The 14,706-nt window shown below is 37.1% G+C and overlaps 3 protein-coding genes across 7 annotated transcripts in view; all 3 read right to left on the bottom strand.

Annotated features, from left to right (window-relative positions):
* LOC113659594 (signal-induced proliferation-associated 1-like protein 1) overlaps positions 1-3,077 on the bottom strand; it is a 51,454-nt gene extending 48,377 nt beyond the window's left edge. For 2 of the 4 annotated variants that reach the window (XM_027172492.2, XM_047821913.1), the window contains exon 1: positions 2,826-3,042. The gene's annotated coding sequence lies outside the window, so the exon portion shown is untranslated. Of the gene's footprint in view, positions 1-1,157; positions 1,274-2,825 lie in introns of those variants that run through there. The other 2 variants (XM_047821910.1, XM_047821911.1) reach the window with 2 other exon arrangements.
* Positions 3,078-5,882: 2,805 nt separating this feature from the next.
* Positions 5,883-7,731, bottom strand: gpx2 (glutathione peroxidase 2). The gene is made up of 2 exons (XM_027172340.2): positions 6,913-7,731; positions 5,883-6,447 (listed from the first exon to the last, which is right to left on the bottom strand). The coding sequence occupies exons 1-2, from the start codon at positions 7,132-7,134 to the stop codon at positions 6,094-6,096; spliced, it is 576 nt and encodes a 191-aa protein (XP_027028141.1). The 5' UTR covers positions 7,135-7,731; the 3' UTR covers positions 5,883-6,093.
* A 142-nt stretch (positions 7,732-7,873) lies between these two features.
* LOC113659515 (ras-related protein Rab-15-like) lies at positions 7,874-12,638 on the bottom strand. Of its 2 annotated transcripts, none has more exons than XM_027172330.2 (7): positions 12,196-12,638; positions 10,543-10,603; positions 10,377-10,437; positions 10,147-10,224; positions 9,945-10,034; positions 8,657-8,722; positions 7,874-8,558 (listed from the first exon to the last, which is right to left on the bottom strand). In XM_027172330.2, the coding sequence occupies exons 1-7, from the start codon at positions 12,434-12,436 to the stop codon at positions 8,484-8,486; spliced, it is 672 nt and encodes a 223-aa protein (XP_027028131.1). In that variant the 5' UTR covers positions 12,437-12,638; the 3' UTR covers positions 7,874-8,483. The 2 variants fall into 2 exon arrangements, with proteins under 2 accessions (XP_027028131.1, XP_027028130.1); XM_027172329.2 differs by having other exon boundaries at positions 7,874-8,539; positions 12,196-12,633.
* Positions 12,639-14,706: the final 2,068 nt, after the last annotated feature.

Below are 14,706 nucleotides of genomic sequence, written 5' to 3'. Positions count from 1 at the left end.
CCATTCTACCAGTTGAGTGTGGGATTTAGACTGCATTCGGGGAATACAGAGATTATGTCACTGGGCGAACATATGAGAGTTTGAGCTTCTTCATGGTGGATGCCTCGATGTTCAGATTTTGCCAGGAACAGTCTAAGCAGCTAGCGGATGAGCGAAGTAAATGTACCTCACATTTGAAAGCTTTAGAAACTAAATATGTCTGTATGTTAACTGATCTAAAGCAAATACATATACATATATATATATATATATATATATATATATATATATATATATATATATATATACATATATATATATATATATATATATATATATAAATAAAACAGAACTCGTTTAAAAAGGTAGGACATGCTACTTTGTTCATATTGTCGACAACCATGTCGTCACTTGCTGAACTCGGGTCCAGGAGACCAGAGTTCCCGAGCAGGAACTCCGAATTGAGAAGTCGTTTCCTTTGTTTTTTTTTCCTAGGGAAAGTTGTGTGTTATACAGCCTTTAGTCAAATGCAGAATGCACTTTACGCATGTTCCCTTCTGCATTTACTCTCAGTGAAGCGATTTTTGCCTGAAGTATCGATGAGCTCACTGCTTGCCGGATCTTCCACAGATTACCTTGATCAAACATCAGTCACACAGCGAGGCTGACGCAAGTCACTTCCTCTAGTTTAAAGGTGCAGGGCTTTACACCGACACGCTTCGTTTTGTGACGGTTCACACTATTCCTACATTTTATTTTCTATCTAGTTAAGCTTTTGTTTTAAATTACATATTTTGTCTTTAGAATTTTTTACTAATGCTATTTAAATTTATTTCCATACAAAGTGTGTGATTCTTAGTTCAGTAGTCAGCCTCTTGGGGGAGTCAATCAAATGATGGCTACAACAAATGATCGCAGTTACAGGCTTGTGTTTTAGGAGCGATGCAGCCTGGAAAATTCTTACACTGGATGTTGTGAATCCAGGTTTTGAGCATTATGGACCTCAGCATGGGATGAAATCTTGACGATGTGTCACATAACAGGACCAGCAAGATGGAGAACGATGCGCCTTCATGCTTGGAGTTCCTGCTCGGGTCTCCTGGACTCGAGCTCAGCAAGTGACAACATGATCGCTGAACAAAAGTAATATGATCATAAACAAAAGTAATATGTCTTACATTTATTAAGGTGTTGGACTACTGATCAGAAGGTTTGTAAGTTCCACCATGCCGCCATTCTGCTTAACTTTCCTTCCAATACCACAGACAATGGCACTGCAGCCTGGATTTCTCCCTGACACAACAGTGCACGTTGCTAGAAATGCCGAATACGAAAAGAAGATCAGATTTCTCACAGGAATAAGAAAAAAATCCCTTATCAACCTATAAAATCCTTTCAGAATCAATCGATCGATCAACACTCACCACAAACATGTTGAAATAAATTTCTATAACATGTCCTCGTTGGAGGTTTACGTGTGTGTGTGTGCGTGCTAGCGAGCAGAAGGTTATGAGTTCAAATCTCATAAAGTGCCTCAAGCAGAAGCTCAGATTGGATACTGCATTGCTAATAGAGAGAAATAAATGTACCGGTTTGTATTTATCTTTGTCATGGGTACTTCTTTTGTACCTTTACTACAAATCTGTTATACAGGAAAAGTGCACGTCGTGCCGCTTTGATGAGCCGTTAAAGCACATCAATTATGTTTAAAGTTACACCGTACTAACCGATACAAACTAAATGCACTCTTGGTAGTAACACCAGCAGAAAAAAAATTAAGGTACTTTTTGCTTCGGAGAGGTTTGATGAAAAACAACCAAACTAACAATAAAGTCCAAGACAGATACAGAAACAGTGGAGGTGTAAAGAATGGGGGAGGTGATATTGATTCAAAAGGATCTGCTTAAAGGAGCCAGAGGGTTATTATTTGGTCAAATGTCCATTAAAATTAAAACAACTGGGGGGGAAAAAAGGGAATTCACCAAAATTTCTTTCTGGTTGACAAAAAAACTGAGTTATCAAGCTAACTGTCCTCAAACACGACCACTATTATTCCACTCAAGGCTTAGCCAAATAGGAATAATAAGATAACTCCTGTGAGATTAAAAGAAAATAAAATGAGCAGAAATGATGCATTTATTGCGGATCTAAAAAGAGCTGATCAGGAACACACAGGGATGACAAGAGCTAGGTAAACAAAGTCAATAACTGAATCACAGCATTAGGAGGACACAATGCAGAGAGCTAGTCATCACCATCATGTTAAGGGTTAGGATCAACACAAAGAAACAGAAAAAGAGAAGAAGAAAAAAAACGTCTTAGATACAGAAAGAAAAAAATTATTTATGCCAGAGTTTTAAAAACAAAACACTTTTTTTAAACTGTTCACCTCGGTGTGATTTAGGGGGGAAAACTGGGCCCCGGGTTTGGTGAAACAAAAGGTTTAAACACCTAAAACAAGAGTCTTTTGTAGACAAAACCACACTGACAGCCGTGTGAAACGTTATTTTAGGGTCCCTGGGTGTTAAAAACGTGGTTTAATTCCGTCGTGTTTGTCTACAGGAGAGTTTTAAAGGGAACTGATTCCTGATAGCGCAGTGATGCTTGAAGCTAACAACAAACAACAGGATCTGATTGTAAAAGAAAGAATGACACAGCTGGTGGTGCCACGTTAAAGCACCGTAGGGGGAAATCATACACATATAAATATATAACAGAAGGGGAAAAAAGCACATTCAGATACTATATATGTGTGTGTGTGTGTGTATATCACAGCATGTATACTGGGTTAAAAAGGGAAAGCGAATTGAAATCCGAATCCCGTTTTATTAAACCGCTTTACTCACCTTCTCATCGCTCCGTCCAACAACAGCTGCCCTGCCTGCAGGAGACAAATACTAAACAGATCCTAAACACACACACCGGTTTACTCCGGTTTCAACACACCCACGGATACACACCATAATCCGGTTGTTTTGCTGACTGTAGAAGTTTAAAGTTTGCTTCAAAGTTGCTACTGGGTCCAGCTGCACCATGCAGTTATTGAAGCAATGAGATCACCGCGCGGTGCCGTAACCTCCCCCTACTGAAGTATCGCGAGAAGAGGCGAGATTATACGGGATTATACCGGAAGATGAAGGGATCAATGGATGAGAATGGCAAAATGCTGTAGTGTGAATAATATCAGGGTTAAACAAAAGAGATTAAAGCCGTAGCCGTAGCCCGGTATTAACAGTGATAATAAAATAAAAATAATCAAATAAATAAAGAGATGGATAAAATAATAATAAAGGCAAACACATCCAGTTTAGACACTCACACACACACATACACAGACACACTCACACATACACACACTCACACACATATACAGACACTCACATACACACAATCACACACACTGTAAACAGGTTGGAATTGACTTTACAATAGAAACTACAGAAATGTCCATAATAATGCCAATGTATTATGTTTCATGATGTTTTTAAAATGTCTGACTTTTTTAATGTCATACACTCAGCAGCCTCTTTGTTATTCATACAATTTTCCAAGGTTTGGTGTCTGAGTTCACGATACATCCCATGAGAAGGATGGCCTACAACGGCACATGGTCTTTTTTTTGTCTTTATCTGTCCAGTTTTAATGACCGTCTCCCCAATGTAGTCTCAAAATTATGTTCTTGGCAGGACCGTGTGAATCCTAATGTGTTCTTCTGTTGTTTTAGCCTAATGTCTGCAAAATGTGCCCTGTTGTGCATTTTTATATGCTTTTCTGTTTATGTCAGTTGTAAAGGGTGGTTATTTGAATGACCATAGCATAGCATAGCATTTCTGTCATTCAGATCCAGCCTGTACACTGTGTGGTATCCTTTTGTATTTTTTATGTTGCTCCTAAATTCCCAGTGAGTGCAGTGAGTCGTCGTTGGTTTATCATTGGGATGTCTAATGTGAAAAACTCACGTTATAGGGAGAATTCATATGAAGCCTTCAGTTGAAATTCATTCTGCAACAAAAACCTTATTAGAACACTGCACACTGACACCCCACCTTAATACTCATAATGTGATCTAAATACCCTGACAGCCTCAACCATTTGTACTAACAACAGTAGCCAAGAATATCATATTTCTAAATTTAAAATATCCTCTCTCTGTCTGCACTGGCTTAACATTTTAATAGACATAAATCATATCCAGACTTGTCTAGACCCTTTCCTGACATACTTGGGGTCTGATTCCTTAATAATGATCACATAGGAAATAATTTTATGAAAATTTTTCCAGAAGGATACAGGGTATTAAAGTTGTAGATAATTCTGTCCTTCCTCAATATTTTCAATTCTTTAATGTTGTGTCCCAGCCTACGTTTTATATGTTTCTAAGTAAAAACCAAACGAGGCATGTACCAGGGTCAGAAGACTGATTAAAATGGAGAACTAGATGTCCTACTGAACAGAGGTTTCATTTGACTTAAAATGATAATGTTGTGCACAGAGCAGATATTGACTTGACTCCTGTCATTATAGTAGCTTAATTAAATTTAAAAGTGTTACGGGAAACATTCAGAGCGGGTTTATCATTTGTCATATGTTTTCCTGAGCTGTAGTTTTGACTGCAGTAAAATGACTCCACTGAAATGTCTTTCCCACAAACCCTGGAAAATTCATGTGGGTTCAGCTTTATTGCAGACAGACCTTCCATTACACTGATACACTTTACTCCATAACAAGTTTAAAATGGAGTTAACTCAATTAACCAATACAATAATCTTGATAGGGTTAGTCAACTGACCATGTCGTATAAAATTACAGACAGGTTTTCATGGATTTCCTTCTGTAGCATCTGTTCTTATAATGATATTTTTATTTAATGTCTTGACAGAGCTGAAGCATAGCTATTTAATATATTACAGTCAGTTATAAAAGACTAAAAAGGCAGCATTTAATCTTTTAGAGGGATGCTGTACAGGCTACAACATTGAAGGACAGTCCTTATCAGCAGTTTTGTGTTTTGTAAATATGACAAAAATCTTTGATTTAATTAAAAGAAAAGTGGATGCCACAAGTTCTGTATTAACTTAATTCATATAATTATGTGGCTAAAACCCAAAGTATACACTTTACTTGCATTAAATTTACTATTACCTTAAAATAAAATAGAAAGAACAAGCAACACTTGTTTGAACCGATTGTGTGGTTTTAAACCGAGTTTGCATAAGTGAGTGTTTATAAAACTTTTAACGTATTTAATTTTGAGCATTATGGGCGGTCATATATAAAATTTCTTAATCGAATGTAATATTCATCTTAAACGCCAAAGACAATTGTATTATGTAATGTTTTAAAAGTGGAAATGTTTCTGGCCAGTTTTCTTTGTTCACCCTGTGTGTGTTTCCCAGTCAGGGTTTTAACACCTCCACCTGTATTTAGATGTCAGTTCTGGGTTATTTTTAATGAAAGCTAATGAAAATGCATTTGTTTTTCGGTCTGCTTACTTCTGTTTAAAGAGAAATAATTAGTTGTTGTGATAACCTTACATAAACTTACATGCTTTATTAAATGTAGTGATTTTGTGTGTGATATCGAAGTACTTTGGACAGTGGGGTGCCATGAGAGGGAAAAATATGATCTCCATCAAATGAAAGTCATTTTAAACAACCTTTACTAGTGAAGACCAGCGGAAATGAGGCACCAGTTACAAATCTTCATCAATACTACCACCTAATGGTGAGAATAAGCTAACAAAAACCTCAGTCATTAGTGTCCTATGGAGAGTAGTGTTGCGACAGAATAAAGAACCCAAATGTTTTGTTTGTGTGATATATAACCATGTTAGACTCGTATACATATTCCTTCATAATAATATTGAGCCCTAAGCATGTGATAATATTTTGTGATAGGACACATTACAGGTAAGACTTTATATTTTATTAAATCATTCCTTTCAGTACATCTCTGTTAGCATCCTCTACATGTCTTTTTTTTATATTTACACCACCTCAGTTAAGACTCCATACATTTAGAGCATCAACTTCATTAAGTAAAATAAGAAAAGGTAGAGGAGCGCACAGTGGTACTTACAATGAGACAAGCTACATTCTGAGGCACCTGATTTGATTAGGTTTTGGTCAGCCTCAGTAGCCTTTGAATGTCGGGTTCTATGTTAATGGTCTCAAAGTTTTTGCTGTATCTCTTGAAAGGCTCGCCCTCTGGGCCAATCAGAAACTTCTCAAAATTCCATGAGATATCAGTCCTGCTGATAGGACTCCACACTAAGAACTTGGGGTCCTGCATAAGAGAGACCGGGTCATCGTCAGGGTACGGAAGTTTGTCTTTCAGGTATGCGAAGACAGGATGCACGTTAGCCCCGTTCACATCGCACTTCTCAAATACAGTGAACAAAGGCTCAAACCCTCCGCCTGGTCGTACGTGCTTCAAAGAGTTCAGGATCTCTCCATTTTGGCAGTTTTCCTGGAGAGAAATAAGATATAATCACAAAACTCTAAATATAGCTATATGTATATCGTTAAATATGGCAGTGATGAAAAGATGACACTCCTTCGTAGCGTTGATGATACCATAAAAAACCTCACTTAATTTCTGAGATTATATGTAGCAAATCTTCATTTAATACATTTCAACAGCACTATACAGTGGCATTAATAGTAGGTAGTATTAGCACAATGATTGGCATGATTTAAACCACTATATACATTTGTGTTCTTGAAACTTTTGGTTCTGTCTCTAGTTGCTTCATCAGAGTTGGGTTATAATTGAATTCTGCATGATGCTACCTCTAAGTACAAGAGTGTACAAGGTTGTTCTTTGGATTAAAGAAAAGTCATCTTCAGGTTAGCTAAACTGATCTAAAATTGCAGTCACTAATCCAACATAAAACTAATTCTATGTACATAGTGAAATGCTGTTCCCACTAACCTGGTAGCCAAACTGATTACAGGGGAAGGTCAGGACCACCAGCCGGTGCGGATACCTGCTCTGAAGCTGGTTGAGCTGGCTGTAGTCCCGGGTGGTGGTGCCTCATAGTGATGCCACATTCTCGATAAGTACCACTCGGCCTCGGTAGACATTAAAGTCAATAGATTGCCCTTCCAGCGTGGTAGCACGCAGGTCATAAAACGTCTTGGCTATGAAAGTCATGATCTGAGTTTTGATGTCCTCTTGATGTTTGTCTGCTTCTTAAGTGGCATGCAAGTCATCCTGGTTGCCTGGCTTCACCTTTAAAGCTTGGGTGTCAAATGACTTGGAGGGAAGTTGATATGCGAGTGATACATAATACATCTATGTGGTGAAAAGAGTGAGGTAGGCCATCTCAGGTTTTAATCTCTAAACCTGCTCCAGTTTTTACACTTTCAGATAATCCTGTTTATGGAACATGTTACATAAGACAATTCCTGGTCAAATCCATTTTCGATAAGCAAGCAGGAATTTTATAAAATACACACAGAATTAACTACAACTCAACAAGCAATTATTGGCACATGCTTAGAAGGTTATCAGTTGTGACATGTACAGCGATTTCCTAAATGCTGTTATCCGTTTCCTATGTGTAAGAAGGAAGTTATTTGGTTTTCTATGCAGCAGATTGTATTCAACTCTCAGTGGCCTTAGATACTGAAGCTACATTTGAGCCATTAAACATTCAGCTTGTCATTGCCTACGTTCTCACGTCGTTAAAAATGGATAAGCATTCGATCTAATCCCGTTCAGTGGAGCTCGGCCTAAATTCTGATTCTGTTACGTGAATCTGTAATTCGGCAGTGCTCCTAATCTACCAGAGCTAAGCTTCCTAAATCATATGGAAAGTCCAGTTTTGGAAATGTTAATAAAAAATAAAAAAAAAGGTGTTTTCACTAGCGTCTATAGCAGTGGTCAGTGATTATGATCATAATACGCATTTATTTCAAAGAGTACTAATATTTCATACATGGCTTTAGGTCACATACAAATCTATCCAAATATCTAACTGTTAGTCTCTTTCTCAAGTGCCACAATGAGGTCAGCACACACCCATTATCCAGTTCTATGCTTGGTGTGGACAGGATGGATCCCTTTCTTCTTCCCAGACTATGATTCAATAGAATAGTGATATCACAAGTCCTTGATGCTTATCACAGCTCTGCCCATCTTTGTGTCAACAGCTGAACTCTAACTAGCAAAATTAGCTTAACAACTGTCTTGAGTCATGAACAAATGAATGATTCACATATGACTGCCTCCTGAATATGACTGAAATTTTCCATATGTCTGCATTTCGGTCTTTCATTCGGCAATCAGGCAATGAGACACAGCAATGATTACACTGATCTAGTAATGAGAGAGCTTATAAAGAGTTTTAACAAATACTTTCTAAAGGATATTGTCGAAAATGGTGTTCATAACTGCCTGTGATAAATAAGCTCTCATTTCCCTAACATGAGCAGGTGTTATACTCAGGCTCCTGCTCTGTTTCTGTAACACTGAGATCATCGTTGTCAGATGGCAGTGTGCTATCCAGCTCCTTCCTGTTGGCTTGTAGCACCAGTTCGGACATCCGAGTGAATGCCTGAGAACAAAGAGTAATACTAACCCCAAGTTAATCCAATTACAGTGGAACCATAATAATATTAATAATAATAATGGCACATCGTTCCAAAAAGCATTTCAGTGTGAGCGGACTCACCTCGGTAATGTTGTAGTTGGTAACGGCACTTGTCTCAAAGAAATCCATACCATAAGACTTAGCAAGCTTAAGAACAGAGAACAGTGTGTCACATTACACCTTTTTTAGTACAAGGCTTACTACAAAGCTTCAGAAAAAAGTAGATCCAGTATAATGTGTCAAACTTACTGACTGACACACTACTGACACACTACCAGACATCGCTCATTTACGCTCATTTTTAAGAGCTTAATCGCTGCATGTTCACACTGAAGGAAACATCACTGTATACATTTTATGATGCAAAAACGCTTCAATGCCTATAAATATTACTATGATTCATTCATTCATCATTTTAAGCTTGTTATATCCTGGTCAAGGTAACATTGGATCCACACACAATGACACATCCATACACACCTAGTGTGACTGCAATGAATGACCCACAACAAATACCCACTCTTCCAATATACACCCATGTCTACAGCACCACTAGATCAAACCATTTACATGCTGCTTTGCACACTGTTTTTGCCCTTTGCACATGTTGTCTTTCACATTTCAGTTGATTGTTGTTTTGCACAATACATTACATCTCATGTAACTGCTGCTATAATACTAATGTGTTCATTCCAGTATTCCTGCACATGCAATATTGATAGAACATACAGTATTTACACTGGTCAGTGCTGTTTTTGTGTAATGTCTTTTGTGTAATGTCTTCTATTTTCTGTTTGTTTTTTCACTGTCTTTTTGTCTTGCACTGTTTGCACAGACACACTTTACTGTATGTGGCTAGGAGTCCTTAGCTCTGTCTGTTTTATGTAGCACCCTGGTCCTGGAGAAACAGCTATATACGTATGTTTGAAATGACAATAAAAGCTCTTGACTTTGGCATTGCCAATTACTGAGTGGACAAGTGGGACAAGCAACTCTGTGTTATTGTCCATGGCTTTGGAATGAGACATTCAAACATGTTCTCACAAGGACACAGAAGATTAATCAACTGAAAGTTTCCATATACATTTCCACATACAATGGTTATAAACACTTTTTGAAGTGTGGACCTCGATAAAAAATTTAACCCTAGCTATTATGTCCTAGTTATGTCTAGAGCAGGGTTAATTTCTGTAGACAATTTGTCATTACCAAATACTGACATGTTTATGGGAAGTGGAAGGAAGCTGGAGCTGCGCCACAGTGAATATTATTCCAACTGTATAATGCAGAGAAAACAGGCCGTATTTCCAACCAGGCCACAGAGCAAATCCCTGTTCTAGTTCATATGACTTCGAGAACAAAACGGTACCTTATTGCCCTGCTCGGTGGTCACTTGCCTTCGATGCTCCTCATCGTGTTTGTTCCCAACAAGAATTTTCTGCACAGTGTGTGGTGCATACTAGAGAACAAACAAATAAAACATTCATCCTGTCAGAACAGTTCAACTGGACATTGCACTTGAGAGCAGAATCTGAACGCTTGAATAGATTAAAAGGAAAAAGCTTCCTCACCTCATCAACGTCACTAATCCAATTCATAATATGTTGGAAGGAGAGAGAGCTGGTGATGTCATATACAAGGAAAATTCCCTGGCAAAAGAAAGGAAACACTCTGAAGCCACAGTAAACTAGACTACATTTTGCTTCAGTTCGCCATCCATGGCATGTACAGTAATGCTTATACTCTTCTAATCATCATATTAAAAAAAAATCAGTGCCACATCCTATCACATAATTCATACCTGTGCTCGTCTGTAATACTGCTTTGTAATAGTTTGGTACCTCTCCTGTCCTGCTGTGTCCCTGTAGAAAACAGATATATGAGCATTAATTAAGACTTGCAATGATCTAAAATATCTATCTATCCAGATTTTAAAGTCAGAAAATGACTCTAGTCATATCACCCACCATATCTGTATTCTCACTTTGATTCCGCTGACTTCTAGTGTTTTCATTTTGAAATCCACACCTGAAGAAAAAAGATCAAGGATGCATTCGCATGACAGGATTAAATTAAGTTGTTAGTTACGTTTTACTTTATACGAGATCTAGTTCATCTCACCAAGAGCTGGACCTCAGCAAATTCATAAACCAAAATGTTTAACTCAATAATATTACAGAGTCTAGTCAGTTTATGGAAGAACTGAAATATAGTATGACAAAGATCGAAAATGAACAACTGATGTACAGATTCCACAACTGTGGTACAATAAAAGGCCAAAAGTATGAGGGTACCTGACTATTACACCCATATGTAGGCATTCCTTTAAGCTGGTGGACAACATGTTGGAACAGAATGTCTTTGCATGCTGTAGCTTTAAGATTTCCATTTACTTCAACTAAAGGGCTCTGTGCACAAAGCTAGGTTCATAAGGACATTTATCATCCCCCATGAACACCTTCGGGATGAACTGGAACATTGAATGAGTGTCTGACCTCAGTATCTGACCTCACTAATGCTCTTTTAGTTGAATATACAATGCATATATATTAAATTCAAATGTATTTGCACAGTGCTTTTAACAATGGAGTTATAACAATAACTTATAACAATAACTTTGTCTCAAAGCAGCTTTAGAGAAAATAAGAAACATAAAAAATAAAATAAAGTTCTAATATACAAAGATTAACATAATTAACAAAGCTACGGCTACAGTAAGGATGAATTCTGTAAGAATGTGGATCGGTGTAAAAACTAAGCCATTTCTACAAGTTCTGTGTATTGTATCAGTTGCAAATCGACACGATTTAACGTAGTGATTATTCAAAGTTGCTCAATCCTTATCTGGAACAAATTTAGCAGATTAAACCAACTGAAAATCCTGCTGAGAAATCCATGTTAAACACACATTTTCATCAGTCTGAATGCAGACTCTGAAAGTACTATTTATATGTACCATAAAATCCAATTCAAATATTTGCTTACATGTGCATTATATATACTCTGAATCTTCCAGTGACCATTTCATATCCACCGCCGGTAACTCCAAATGAGAAGATAGACAGATTCAAGTGTTTACACTGTATTTAGTATTATTATTATTATTATTATTATTATTATTATTATTATTATTCATTATTTCAGATCTCAATCACCCCTTTCTATTAAGTTGTTTACATGAAGTCTTTACAATTCAATTTACCAATGGATTATTAGACTGCATGTAAATTAAAAAATTGTGTCTGAATTAGTGTGTCCTTTCCACCAGAAAGACAGCTGCTCTGTGTTATGACAGATGGTCAGCTGGATTTACAGCATGAAAGATCAGCATCCATTTCATACTGAAAATAAAATACAAGTTGCTTTACCTCACTACAACCAGTAGGGGCCGCTAGAGGTACACATTAATTAAACTTTTCATCTGTTTTTATTCATGCTGGTACAGCTCGAATTTTGCATATAAAACTATTATTATTATTATTATTATTATTATTATTATTATTATTATTATTATTATTATTACATCAATTTTATCCTAGTTTACCGGTTCATTGTCTCAAACACTAAAATGTCAGGTAATTACATGATCTAATATAAAGCCCGTGTATCAGAGCTCTTACCGATAGTAGAATTATGTGGCGAGTGAAATTCATTATCTGTGAGCCGACACAATAAACATGTTTTCCCCACACCAGAGTCTCCTAAAAGCAGCAGCCTGAACAGGACGTCGTATTGCTTCGCCATGGCTTGGAGAAAGTTCCTGACAAACACGCTCAAAGTGCTCAAAGTGCTCAAAGTAACGACGTTTCCCATGTGTTGTAGTCGGTCATATTCCCTGTAATTAAACGAAGCCTCACTCATCAGTGACCATCAGTCAAACCCCTAATAGTAGATGAGAGGAAGGAAAGAGAAGAGTTTTCTCTCTAAAGCCTCAGAGCAGCCATGAGGACTGTCTGTCTGTATGCCTGCTCAATACTTTAACCTTATCACGTTTTTTTATTTATTATTTATTCATTTTTCAGGGCCGAACCCTTGACATGTTCTTGTAACATCCAGATAAGTGTCAGCTGGTTAAAGAGCCTTCAGGTGAAAATAAATGGCTGCTTTGGGAAAGATATTTATGCTAATTATGTAAACGTCTGTAGAATACAATCCAATATATTTTACTTACTAATTTATACACTGATATATATATATAGATATATATATATAGATATATATATATATATATATATATATATATATATATATATATATATATATATATATATATAAAATTTGTACAGGGTGGTTAGTTTTTTAAGGGATGTCCTTAAATATATAGCTGTATGACAAAATGCATACATTTTGGTTGACTGAGCAGTTTATAATATGACCCAGTTCAATAGAAAACTAAGCTGCATGCATTAAAAATTAAATTCATACTGGATTATTCTGAATTCAAGGCTAATCGTTCTACTGAAGGAAAAAAAGAATTAACAAATGTCTACCAGTTCCAAACACACTCCCAACTGTTAATCCATCTTACCCTGCAGGTTAATTGTTTTAGTGTCCAGTCTACCAGCACTTACCAGTTTGTACAGATTGTCTATCAGTTTAATCAGCTTGGCCTGGGTTTGGCAGATAGTTCGCAGAAAGAGTTGTACATTGTAAAGAATTAGCTGGGATCACATGGTTTTTAAACATATATCATTTTACAGCAGCGAGTGCCACTGTGTGCCAGGACAGCATGAGATATACTACACTATATACTATTTTGTTTAATCTCAAATTCTTATTAACTGGTCTATAGATCAATTTTTTAAATGGTCTCTTAACTAGACTGCATGCTATTTAATGAGAAACTAGTCAGAAATGTACACTTAACATAAACACAAACACATAAATCATGAAAATCTACATAAAATGTCTATGTGACCCAACCGAGGCTCTTTCAAGCTATGCATAAACTTGAAGAATAAGCACCCTAATAGCTTACTTATAGTTTTATACCACGCTCCACAGACAAACGCTGGCAGTAGAATGGGTTGTATGTACTGAAGTGACTAAACTTGGCACTATACACCTTTTTCACAAATCAGCTTATGAATTTAGGTCTTGCTAGATCTGCCCTATAAAATGTAAACACCAGTTATTGTGCAATGGAAGCTATTTGGAGGAACATCATCTCAGCTACAAAGCAGCAGACCACACAAACCCAGGCAAAGGGATGATGAAATGTGTGCTAAGGCAGCAGTTCATAACCTTTATTTTGAGTGTGACCCACTTTTAAGAATGAAAATGTTGTGAAACACAAATGAAGATTAATAACAACTTTGTTTTGAACCTCTTATTCAGTGAGATGGTTGGGCTTGGATAGAGAATGCGAGGTGATCCAGTCGTTGTTGAGTAGGGCTGAGGAAAAGACACAAACTATCTTCAACCAGGAGTATGGCTCTGTATTCTTTCTTGACATGAAATCACTCCATGTCTAATCAGCAGCTGAGCTATAATGACTACAAGCCACAAACTGCTAAGTTTATGTTATATTACATTGTGGGAAGACAGTGCCAAAAGGTGAGTATTTGTTCAGAATAAAATCTTACCTGTGACCCCCTAGCGGACTCCGACCACCAACTCCCAGGTCTATACCAAAAGTCAGGTAGAAAGAAGTAAATCACATCACTACTGGATTCCACAAAAACGTGTTCACTGGAGCGATGAATCAAGCTTCGCTATCTGTTCGGTGAATGCCAGGTATATGTGAACTCCAGTTACCTGAAAGCCATAAACCCTTGACTCCTGACCTCAACCCAATTGAACACCTATGGGATGAATTGGGATAGCTATTGAAAGCCAGGCCTTATCCAATATTATTGCCCGACTTCACAAATGTTCTTTTGATTAAATAGATACAACTTCCCATAAACACACAAAAATCTTGTAGACATCTTTCCATCCCAGAAGACTGGACTCTGTTATGGGCCACATACCAGTGTCATACAGGTGTCTATATACCTCTGGCCATATAATGGACTTTCAAGTTATCTGTAACACGATTTGCTTTTGTTACCGATTTGAAAGTTTAGTCTTCAGCTGCACAATTATTCCATGCAACCTATCTGAAGCTGGTGAAAACTCAATTTCAATCT

The sequence above is a fragment of the Tachysurus fulvidraco genome, chromosome 12 (assembly GCF_022655615.1).
Source record: "Tachysurus fulvidraco isolate hzauxx_2018 chromosome 12, HZAU_PFXX_2.0, whole genome shotgun sequence".
NCBI classification, from domain to species: domain Eukaryota; kingdom Metazoa; phylum Chordata; class Actinopteri; order Siluriformes; family Bagridae; genus Tachysurus; species Tachysurus fulvidraco.
Note: the sequence above shows the minus strand (reverse complement) of the source record. Positions and strands in the feature narration are given on the sequence as shown.